General features: G+C 35.6%; 1 protein-coding gene across 1 annotated transcript in view; it reads left to right on the forward strand.

Moving 5' to 3' along the window:
- LOC109224058 overlaps positions 1 to 8,831 on the forward strand; it is a 13,560-nt gene extending 4,729 nt beyond the window's left edge. Inside the window, exons 7-14 of the mRNA XM_019388601.1 lie at positions 3,734 to 3,779; positions 3,866 to 4,112; positions 4,203 to 4,408; positions 4,602 to 4,676; positions 6,621 to 6,690; positions 7,358 to 7,438; positions 8,290 to 8,369; positions 8,452 to 8,831. Coding sequence (XP_019244146.1) covers positions 3,734 to 3,779; positions 3,866 to 4,112; positions 4,203 to 4,408; positions 4,602 to 4,676; positions 6,621 to 6,690; positions 7,358 to 7,438; positions 8,290 to 8,369; positions 8,452 to 8,530 — 884 coding nt within the window. The 3' untranslated portion in view covers positions 8,531 to 8,831. The remainder of the gene's footprint in view (positions 1 to 3,733; positions 3,780 to 3,865; positions 4,113 to 4,202; positions 4,409 to 4,601; positions 4,677 to 6,620; positions 6,691 to 7,357; positions 7,439 to 8,289; positions 8,370 to 8,451) is intronic.

Consider the following 12,378-nt stretch of genomic DNA (forward strand, 5'->3'; position numbering starts at 1 on the left):
TTTTGGGGGGGGGGGGGGTACTCTTTCCTAAAGATCATCCATTCTTTGACAGTTGAAGTTTATTGATGTTCAATTGCATTCCTCGAGTTTTTGTGTAGTCATTTTGACATAGAGTACATGAATTATATTTGTTTAAGTAACAGGATGACAGTGCAAGATGCCCTTAGTCATGTTTAGAGGAGAAGCAGGGGCTTGCAAAACAAGTCCCATTCATTCGTGCTTGCTTGTCAGTTTTTCTTTAAGCCTATGTCAATTCGTCATTTCCTCTCTTTAAACCCTAAATTATGTCATCAGAAAAAAAGAGTAAATGAAGAAACTGAAAGACTCCCAAATTTAGGCATGTTCTTTTGGGAAGTGAAGTCACAAAAGGGCACTAATTTTTTTTCAGCAGAAAGCAACAAGGAGAAATTCTCAAAGTTTTGTTGCTGATTTATCAAAGGCATCAGAGACACTTTTCTAAAAGCCTGAATAAGTAGATATGTCACGACCCAAACCCCGGTCGTGATGGCGCCCAACACATTGCTAGGCAAGCCCGACCATTTACACAACCTTAGCCAATAAATCTAGATAGATGAATAAATATTCACTATTAAAAATACCAATTTAGTGCGGAATTTCTGAAATAATTTCTAACATTCGAAAACCCCAAAATGAAAACAAAGTACTGATCAACCCACAGAATCTGGTGTCACGAACATGAGCCTCTAGAAGCAGATTATTCACCTATTACAAGTCCGACCAGGAAAAATAATATGAATGAAATAATAAAAGATGGAAGGGAGAGATCAAGGCTGCGAACGCCATGCAGCTACCTCGACACTCTCAGATAATCATTGCTCAGCTAATAAGTCCTCACTCACCCTTTGGTGTACCTGGATCTGCACACAAGGTGCAGGGAGTATTGTGAGTACTTCCAATTCAGAAAGTAATAAATATAAATAAGGTCTGAGGATAAGAAATCCTAAATAAACACAAAGTGAAGCTAATAATACCCTTAAACTACAATACAGTTAGAATAAACATCACAACAGATGAAGAAATAAATAACAATTAAATATGCAATGCAACACATAAACCGGTACCTCCAGTACCCCGCTGCGGCCGTGCAGCCCGCTCCATTTATTTAACGTCGACGGCGCTCACTGGGGGTGTGCAGACTCCGGGAGGGGCCCCTTACGGCCCAAGCGCAATAATAAGCCATCTCGTGGCATCAAACAGGCCCTTGGCCTCATATCAATATCATTATAATACTGCTGCGGCGTGCAGCCCGATCCCATACTCAGTCCAAAGATCACACAATAGTATAAAAATATTCAGCCCAAACTTCATTTAAAAATATTAACTTAATTTCTAATTTAAGAAAATGGCTGAGATTTCAAACACAGTATTAAATACCAGGACTGAGTTTAATATTTATAAATATGGTAGGAAACCATTAAAATAATCCCTGAAAGATTCAAGTAGTTGGCACGAAGCCCAATTATGACAGTTAATCCATTTTTTTATAAGGACATTACAAATCTACAATCAAATAGGTATCAATTTTTATTAAGCGGGACGGACCAAGTCACAATCCCTGACGGTGCTCTACCCCACGCCCGTTATCCGGCGTGCAAGTCACCTCACATAGCCCTACGTTGTGCAAATTCGGGGTTTCAAACCCTCAACACAGCATTTACATTTATTACTAACCTCAAGCCGACCAAAGTCCTAGCTTGCTATGCCCTTGCCTTTCGAATTCACCTCTTCGCGCGTCGAATCTGACCAAAATCACAACGAATACGTCACAATATGCTAAGGGAATATAACCCAATCGAAAAGACTCGAAAAACATCGAAAATCACGAAGTTGGCAAAACCCGAGCCCCGGGCCCGCTTCTCGAAAAATTATAAATTTTACATCACCGGATTCCTTATCTCGCCACGAGTCTATACATATAAAGAACACCAAAATCGGAGTCCAAATGACCCCTCAAATTCCCATTTTTGTTCTCTTAGGTTTCAAGCCTTAAACCACCATTTTTGACCTTAATTCCTTGAGTTTTCAGTGAAATTTCATGTATTTGCATGATAAAATTGTGTTCCAAGTCCAAGAATGCTTACCTGATCGAAGTCCTTGAATTTCCTCTTCAAAATCGCTCAAGAACACCCCAAGTCCGAAGTTAAAATATGTGTTCTGTAAATATTTCGCGAAGGGAATTAAAACCCTTTCTGATCAGTTATTTCCGCTTCTGCGGTCCTTTGTCGCTTCTGCGACTACCGCATCTGCGGTCGGTAATATTTCCGCTTCTGCGGAATCTCCTAAAATTCAAAAACCGCTTCTCCGGTCTCCCTTCCGCATCTGCGGCTTCGCAGATGCGGCTCCCATAACCGCTTCTGTGAAAACAGCACCAGGCCCAAAAGTCGCTTCTGCGATCCTCCCTTCGCCTCTGCGCGACCGCTTCTGCGGTTCATTTCCGCAGAAGCGAAAATACCAGATATCAGATATGAACCTGCAATCTCCAACTTCAATTTTCATCCCGTTAGCCATCCGAAATCACCCCGAGGCCCCCGGGACCTCAACCAAAGACACCAACATGATCCAATACCTTATTCAAACTTGCTCCAATCATCAAAACACCTCAAACAACACTAAAACTATCATTTCTCATCGAATTCAAGCCTAAGTTCTTCTAAAACTTCCGAAACACGCATTCGATCAAAAACCCAACCAGAATACCTCCGAATGACCTGAAATTTTGCACACACATCCAAAATCACCTAACGAAGCTACTGCAACTCTCGGAATCTCATTCCGACCCCTGGATCAAAATCTCACCTACCAACCGGAATTCGCCAAAATACTAACTTCGCCAATTCAAGCCTAATTCTACACCGAACCTCCAAAATCAATTCCGATCGCACTCCTAAGTCACAAATCATCCCCCGAAGCTAACCAAATCACCGGAATTCACATCCGAGCCCTCTAACTCAATAGTCAACATCTGGTTGACTTTTCCATTACAAGCCTTCCTTAAAAAGACTAAATGCCTCATTTTCTACCAAAACCAAACCGATTCGACTCTAACTTACCAAATGCCGATAATGAAACATGAAGAAGCAATAAATGGGGAAAACGGGGCAGTAACACATGAGACGACGGGTCGGGTCGTCACAAGATATTTGAGGTCCATTGTTGCATTTGCTGATCAATACCTTGATATTCTGGAAGCCCGTCTTAGTTCATTACTTCCATTTAATTATGCCAGCTAATGGTCTTGAATCCACCATATTCTTTTTGCACAATTGAGAACTTATCCTACAAGTAATTGGATATTGAAAAGCAGAAATTTCTTCAGGGAAGAGCGACACATTACCAGTGATTAGTGTTTTAGGACCAAGTGCTTTTACGCGACAGCTTTTAGGTGTGATACAATGTGGCCGAAAGTGGTCTTTGGATATTCACTTATATGTCTATTCATTGGTTGATGAAATATTGAGATGGAAAAAAAAAGAAAATAGAAAATCCTGGAATTCATGTTCCGTTAAGGGGAGTTATATTTCAATTCTAAATGTAATCCAAGGTTTGATTGGTTTATTTATAGTATGCAAGTGTTTTACGTCACTACTACCTATTCTTTTTTTCTTTTTTTTGGATTAATTGATCTTTCTTCCAAAACATGTATGTATACATGTAGGGGTGTAATCCTTGCAGCAATAATACCTATTCTTACACTATTCCTTTGTTGTTCCAGGTGATGTTGGCGCTCTGGGCTGGTGGGACTTGTTTATAAATTATGGGTACTTCTTTTTTGTGATGCTCTTAGTCGTCTTTCTTCTTATAGTGGATTCGGCTAAAACTGACAAAGTTCAACATCTTTTGGCAGTATTGCTGAGTGCTTTGCTTTTCTTGTTTGTACGAAGTGGTCAAATCCAACGATTCATGGAAGCTCTCTTGCACATGGAGCTAGTTCATCATCTACTACTATCAGATATCTTGACTGGAATAGTGGTTTAGTGGTTTCCTCAGAGGAGGAACCACAGAATAGAATGTGTGGGCTGCAAGACCTCGGTGGTCACCTAATGAAAGTTCCAATCATATGTTTCCAAATCCTCCTCTGTATGCGCCTGGAGGTAAGCTACTCTGGTATAATTGTGTCTCAGCTACTTTTTGGAGGATATACTTGGAATTTGTATCAATTAATTTATTCTTCTGAATTTCAGGGAACACCTGCAAGTGCAAGACACATTTCCCTTCCACTTCTATTCTTACCCATATTCCTATTGCAAGGAGCTGGGGTCTTGTTTGCTACATTAAGATTTGTTGAGAAAATTATTCTTTTATTGCGAAGTGGAGCTGTTGCGGGACGATATCATGTATTCTCTTCAAGAGTGCGTGACTGCTTTGCGTTTATGCATCACGGTTCCAGGTAAAGTTATGAAGAACCAACAAGATGCAGATAGATAAATCATTACAGGTTTCTTTTCTGTAAAACATGGTGTGCAAAAGGAAGAATCAGAAAATTATGGGATAACAAGAAGACTTTTAACTGCCACATAATAGTGATTCTTGATGCTGCAGTTAAGTGGTGCCTAATATGTGTTGGTATTTTCAATAAGCAGGCTACTTGGTTGGTGGTCCATTGATGAATCAAGTCGAGAAGAACAGGCTCGACTATTCCATGATGGATTTCCGGGGTAAGAGTGGTTTTCCCTCTTTGTTTTTGCTTCTCCTCTGCCTCTGAGTTCTTTGCATTGCATTTCATTTCCATGGTGAAAGGACAAGTTTATTTTTTGATAAAGTAATAGGCAAAAAAAAAAATTCATACATATATATATATATACACGCATACACACAAGTGGTCACGTGAAAAAGTTCTGTACAAATGGTAAACAAAAGTAGAAAGTGTACACAAAAGTACGTTCTCTATAAATAATATCCAATCATCTACGCTGACAAGAACCTCATAGCTGCTCCAAAATTTGCTAAAAGAAAAGACATGCCATCATCTATATTAGATCTTCCCAATCCTTCAAGGTTCTCCTGTCCTTTCCCCCCAACTGCGCAGATAATAGCCAAATGGCTATATCATAAGCTATGCATTTTCTATTTTCTTCCCAGCTGAACATTACATCATTGACTGTAGCTGGCATTGACCACTTACCTACCAATTTACCGCTGTCCACCAAACTGAGTAGCAACTTGGCTATGCAACAAGTGATTTACGTCTTCTTCTTCCGAGAGTCTTTGCATGTGATGTCAGCTAATATATGTTTTTCCTTTCCTCAAATAATTGGCTGTAAAAATGGTACCCCTTACTGCCAGTCAAGTGAAAAGTATACCTCTCGAGTGAATCAGTGTACCTTTCTTGGAGCTCTGGAATTGATCATTTGTCCTCCCTTCTTACTAATCTGTGGTAGAAGGACTTCCCTGAAAGAATTTCGCTTCCTTTCTCATTCCATTTTCATGATCATGGTCCAAAACTGTGATGTTCTACTCATAAAGTAATTTCATGAGGTTTTGGAACTCAATTTTCCAATTCTTTACATTACTTCTAAATCTCAAATGCCAAAGAATTCCACCATCTTTTAGGTTTCTTCTGAATCTCAAATGCCAAAGAATTCAATGTCCAAAAGATGGTTGGGAAGACATTACTGAGAGCATCTTTGTCATGCCATCTAGGCTTCCAAAAGATAATCATGTTTCCATTTCCCGCTTTAAGCATGATGTTGCTACTGAAATCATCTCACACTTCACAATTTGTCCATGATCTAAGATTCCCACGATGAAATTGTAGATTTTGAACTTTTTATTTTATAAATTGTGCTTGGTTTTTCTGTTAGGTTCTTTAACTTTACCTCCGCCCTAAAAAACTTATAAAATCCAAAATTAAACTCTACAGTAAGGGTGTTTGCATTTTGGTTTTACTATAGTTTCTACCCTAGAGAGAATAAGCCGACTACATGCATTATTAGCTAAATAAGCTCCAAAATGGGTATTTGATAGGTTTCTATCAGAAATGCTGGACAGTGGTAAAAGATGATTTGTGAAGGCCATATCTTTAAGATGGTTCTGCATAGGTGAAGGAGCAAAATAATGTAACTCTTTAATTGAATAATTTAAATCCTTAATTCACTTGCAATGAATATGTCTAAACAAGAGCTGAAACAAACTTCTTCAACTTGAGAAGCCAACCATAGTTTGGGTTGATAATCTCATCTACAAAAAGCAAATAGAGAGAAATATTGTCGGTTTGGTTTCGTTTCAACATTTTCTGTAAATAGCAAAGCCATACCAGTTTGTCTGTTTCTCAGATTTAACACCACATTGACCAAATCAATGAACACGTCGGTTTATTATGTTGTTGTAAATTAGTTTATTGTTCCGTCTGTTTTTTTAATCTTTTCTGAACACTCCTACTCATAGAATTGGAGTTCGTTCAGTCCTTATAGTTCAGTGATGTTAAAGCTTATGGTAGCAATAGTGCCTTTTGCTTTTCTTTGCACGAGCAATTACTAGATTCGTGAATCGTAAATGTGGCTGAGATGAAGTCTGCTATCGAGACTTTATTTTATTATCTTGATCAAAAGTAAAAAAAGAGAGACTTTAGTTCATTATAGTAACTACTTATTGTTTTGTAGGTATAATACTTTTTGTGGTTATCCACCTGAAATAGTCAAGAAAATGCCCAAGAAGGATCTTGCTGAGGAGGTAAGTTTAACGTACATTTCTCTGTCTACTTATGAACTTTTCGGGATTCATATTTTAAAACCAAGTTGTGTATGATATTATATGACAATTTCCTGAAATCTAATAATCTCTGCCATGTATACCTATATAGCAAATAAAAATTCTTGATAAAAAACTATATACACAGTATATCCTTGTACTGATATCTCTCGGATATTCCCTCATAAGTTCATAATTGTCACTTGATCGTACTTGCCTACAAATTTTTTATATGATGTTCATACGTTCTATTGGATAATCTAACGCATTTTCCGTGAAATACATCTTCTTTTTTTTTTGTGTGTGTGTATGTGGGGGGGGGGGGGGTTAGGGTAAGTGCCGACCATATTTTGATATTATATTCACACCCTATTTTGGACGATCAGTTGCTTTTCATTGATAAAACAATTACTCTTGTAATAATAACTCTTGCTATTTACTTGCAATCGTATAAGGTAGGGGTAAGGTTTGCGTACACTTTGCCCTCCCCAGACCCCACTTGTGGGATTTCACTGGGTTTTTTGTTGTTGTTGTATTCCCACAAAAATTTGAAATTGTGTTCATACCATTTTATTGATTGATCAGATGCTCTCTGTTCTGCTTATTCTGTATTTCCTTAACTTTTGTCTTCTGTTGGGCTTTGTCATAGGTTTGGAGACTTCAAGCAGCTCTGGGTGAGCAAGCAGAAATTACTAAATTGAGCCAGCAGGAATATGAAAGACTTCAAAATGTAAGCTTCTTAATTTCGCGTAGGCCTTCACAACTCTGTGGTGCAGGAGATATGATATTTAATCCATTTTCAGTATATTGCATGATTATGTTTCATGGGCAATACTTGTACTTTCTAGTTATTTGTTGTTGTTGTACATTATTGGCTGTGTTATCTTTCAGCTTTGGTTAAATAATTTTGCCTTCCATCAGACTATGAAGTAACATTTGTCTGAATCTTTCTTTTAATATTTTTTCTTATTTTTAAATCCCTAACCTGACCTTGGACTACTAGAAATCTTTTTGTTTTCGCCTTGGATATTTTATTATTATCATCATTATTACTGTCACTGCCTTCCGAGGAGAAAATAAAACATTTGACAGTTACACTAACTGAAGTGACTGTAACTTAACTATAGCTTTTTTCTGCCTCTTGGCTTGAAATAGTACTTGCTAATGGGAATATCTTAAGTTGTACCTAGGACCACAACAACAGCTACGCGCAATCCGCTAATTGGTGATCCTTAGGTTTTACATCATCAACAGTTTCCTTATTTTAAAAAATAAAAACATCATTGACATTCTCTGATTTATCTTCACATTTCACTCCCAGGAGTTCTGGTAACATTTACATTTCATGTCTGGTGATCTAAATGAATACTTCGATAAATGTAATGCTATGGTTTAGTTAATCGGTCTTAGCTTGAGATATGGGATAATGGTAGCTGTTTGAGACGATGTGGGTAGAGTTTGTTGTGCGATTTTGAACAATCTCATTTTTCTTGTGTGCAAAATGTTACATTTGTTGGTGTGAGATCTTCTTCTTGTATATTTGATCACATTAACTTCCAATTGATTTTTTATACTCCGCAGGAAAAAGTTTTATGTAGGGTTTGTTTTGAAGGAGAGATTAGTACGGTGCTACTCCCTTGCAGGCATCGTGTCCTTTGCAGGTATTATGCTCTACCTTTGTGGGCAAGCATACTGGTTACTCGCCAATAATATTACTGTTCATTCTTTTCTGATGTGGTGCAGTACCTGCTGTGAAAAATGTAAGAGATGCCCTATCTGCCGTGTCTGTATTGAGGAGCGCTTGCCTGTATATGATGTATAAATCCATCAAATTTATACCATCAAGTTTCTGGTTTCTTGAGTTGGAAGTCCTTACAAAATGTCAGATGATACATGACAAGGTAGTTAATAGTTTCTCTATAGAATTTTGGGCAGTTAGTTTTGCTTTGACTGAACTAACAACATTAGGTAGGGCATAGTCGGATTGCAGTTGTTATTCTCATGCTGTGATCTTCTGTAAATGCATGTCCTTTATAATGAAGGAAGCTGTAAATATTACAGTATATGCCTTTTCTCAGTTTTTCTTTTTCCTTTCTAAATTTAGCTAAATACTTTATTGTCCATATGTTTTTAGTCATACAGCAATCATTTTCAGGGTAGAACTCAAACAATGATCGAGTCTGAAAATGTGAAAAGTGATATTTTTCACATTCTATTCATGAAAAATTGATAGGCCAATACCCAATAGACAGTTGTCTCCTTAAGTAACAAATATTTGCCAAACATGACTAAATCAGTTGTACAAATGCAATAAGCAAGCTGCCCTAATTATTGCCACAATAGTATAAGAAAAAGATAGGTTGTAATGCATGATGTGTGGTGGATCAGACGCACATAAGTGGTTGGAACTCCATAACAGGTAAAAGTAGTCAGGTTTTTAAATGAAAAAAAGGTAGAGGTGTAAGTTCATTATCCATTGAGTTTTGTATTTGTGCGTCTTGAACTCTTTAACAAGTAAAAGTTCATTATCCGTCGAGTTCTGTATCGTGCATAATTGATAGTCGAAAAATTCTTTGTTATAGATATAAAAGGAAGCTACAAAGGTATACTTTATTAGAGGCGAATCCAGAATTTTAAAGAGGATGTGTGCACTATTGTGAATAGGTGGATTTACAATATATATTTGACTGGTTTACTTTAGTATCTTACCACGGCCCACTACATTTACTCTTTTTGAAATTTTAGTAATTTTCACATATATATCTATATTGCATGCTGAAAACAAGACCATTCACAGCGTGATTTGAACTGCCAACTTCACTTGTAGAGGTGCGTGCATGGGTTGACGCACATATATTTAAGTAATTTTGAAGAAATATAACATTATTATACATGGTTTAGGGAGAAGAGTGTGGAAGCACACGACAACGCCCGCCTCAACTCTATCATGACATGATCCTGTTGCGAGAGATGGCCCATAATAGCCTTTTGTTGCTCCCTCAGGATCTTTACTGTTTCGGCGACGTGCTCATCTTCAGCATCATCAGGAGTTGCCTCTTGAACATGTCACGTATATTGTCCACAATGGATCAACGTGGCCTCATCCCCCTCGTTGCGGGTATCACTGCTCGAGTATTCATGTTGAGGCTGATTTCCTTGGGCCTCAGTGTTGTGTGCGATGTTGACATCGTTATCTGCCATTTTTTTAATGATTTTTGCTAAGAACAAAGAATCAAACAAGTTAGTAATAGATGCAAGGATCAATCCAGTTACACAAATGTCTAAGCCCCACGGTGGGCACCAAACTGTTTACCCGTAAAACGATACAGTTGAATTTATATGTGGTTATAGACAAGTGAATCGATTTGATCCCAATATGATAAATATTATCGAGCTTTGAACAGTATATATCATAAGCTTATCATTAAATTCCTCTCCAACAATGGTTGTTGAACTCATTATTTGTAGTTGCTCCAATGGAACAAGGTCCTAGGATCAAGTTCCTCTTAAATGATAATTATGGAGGCCATTGAAGAATGTGTAACGACATGCCATGAATGCTATATTCTCTGTAACGGATTGTGTACTTAATGCTATAGAGTATTCTCCATTAAATATTACCGGGCGGTAGACATTTATTTTGGCTTTATTATGAGCAATCCTCCCTTCGAGAACAAACGGGAATGATGCTCTCGGACTTAACTGACATTTGCTTTGCTTCCATCTAACTCCGGTTCCACGTGTCGCTTTATTATGCGAGCATTTAATATGAACATATTTTACTTTATACAGAGATGTGAGTTCTTTTTGGTTAGTTGTTTAGTATGACTTCATCCATTTTATTTTGTGTGATGGTGTTTGACGAGAAATTTAATACTATTATTAGTGAAATAAGGTATTAAATAGAGAAGAGTTGTAGAATTCCTTAAAGTTGTTAATTGTGTAAAAAAATGATATTGTTAAAACAAGTGTGCCAAATATTTTGTCAAGTCCAAAAAATGAAAACAAGAATATCATGTAAACTAAATGTTGGGAGTAATATTATATTTTGGCAAATGCAAATGTGAGAAAATCATCAAAACATAGGAGTAGTATTTTTAGAAAAAAAGAAAGACAACTAATAGGGTTTTACAATTTAATCTCGACAATTTCTTTGACTCTTTCATTTACAGTTAAACCTCTTTATAACAGTCTCGTTTGTTTCGAATATTTTTGAATATCATAGGGAAGTGCTGTTATATAAAATCTATATATATATTAAAGCAAGAAAGTTACCATATATAATTGACATTATGGTTAAGTCAAGTGGCAAGCTAATAAATGTCAATAGTATATGGTAACTTTCTTCTATATTTGACTATTTTAGTTAAATCAAATATATATATATATATATATATATAATTTGAATTAAAAGATAATTTTGAATTTATAGATAAAGTTATAGAACTCGAATTTAAATTAAAAATAAAATTTATCTTTTTTTTAACATGTTATCATACTTAATTCGGTTAATGATCATTTACAAACATGTTAGGAACTTTTTTTATTTTTTCTAATTAGTTAAATACTACTTCGCCTCTAGCAAAAAAAAAAAAAAAAACTCCATATAACTATAAAACTCTTTCAAATTTAAAATCCTATAAGTATAGTTCTTGAAACACTGTAGCTAGATTTGAATAAAACGAAATTCTTTCAAAATGAATGTAATATATAGGGTACACGTCTATGTTTATCTAAATAACAAAAAAGAGTTTACAAAACCAAATAAAAGTTTACTTACATATATAATAAAGTAAACATACATGCTGGAGAAAGAAACATCACAAAATTAGTCAATATTAAAAAAAAAAAAGTTGCTTCTTTTTTCTTCTTGAAGAATATTTGTTTGAAGAGTCAATTTGCATAAATGGACATCAAACAAATAACAAAACTTTGGCTATACAATTGCTATCATTAATTTCAATTTAGCACATTCAAGGAATTGAAGGATATAAGCTGAAACCCCTTCATTTAGCTGTAGTCAAGCCAATATTGCAAGGGTATAATATTTTTTTTCGTTGACGAATATTTGTTTTGAATCATTAGATTATGTGAAAGTTTTTTTTTTTTTTTGCAAACTCAACAAGAGAGAAATTAGTTTCTAATTGATAGTTTCTATAGCGACTTTAAGTGTAACAAAGAGTATATATAAAGAGAAAATTGGTATGATGTGAAATATTTTTTTTTTAAATGTAAACAAATTGTTTCGAAAAAAAACTCTTTACTTTTTTAATTCAAAGATAAAATATTTTTGAACATTAGTAGAGAGTTTTAAAATTATTATAATAGAAGTTATATCATGGATAAACTCAAAAAACTGAAATCTTATGGAATATTTATATAATATTCGGCCATATTTATTGGTTATTTTTTATAGCTGCTATAAATAGATGATATACCGATAACACACGATTATTCACATATTATATATGAATTATATATAAATTACACATCATTCAATTTTTTTAATTTAAGTGGTCCGGTGAACACCTATTTAGGCTGATTAGATAAAGCCAGAAGAAAAATATGAAATAATTTCAACCAAAGACTAAAAATATAATTAAAGTTCATATGTAGACAATTTTTATTAAAACTCATCCTTTTATAGTGAAATAAATTAATTTTTTGTAA

This window comes from Nicotiana attenuata, chromosome 3 (genome assembly GCF_001879085.1).
Source record: "Nicotiana attenuata strain UT chromosome 3, NIATTr2, whole genome shotgun sequence".
NCBI classification, from domain to species: domain Eukaryota; kingdom Viridiplantae; phylum Streptophyta; class Magnoliopsida; order Solanales; family Solanaceae; genus Nicotiana; species Nicotiana attenuata.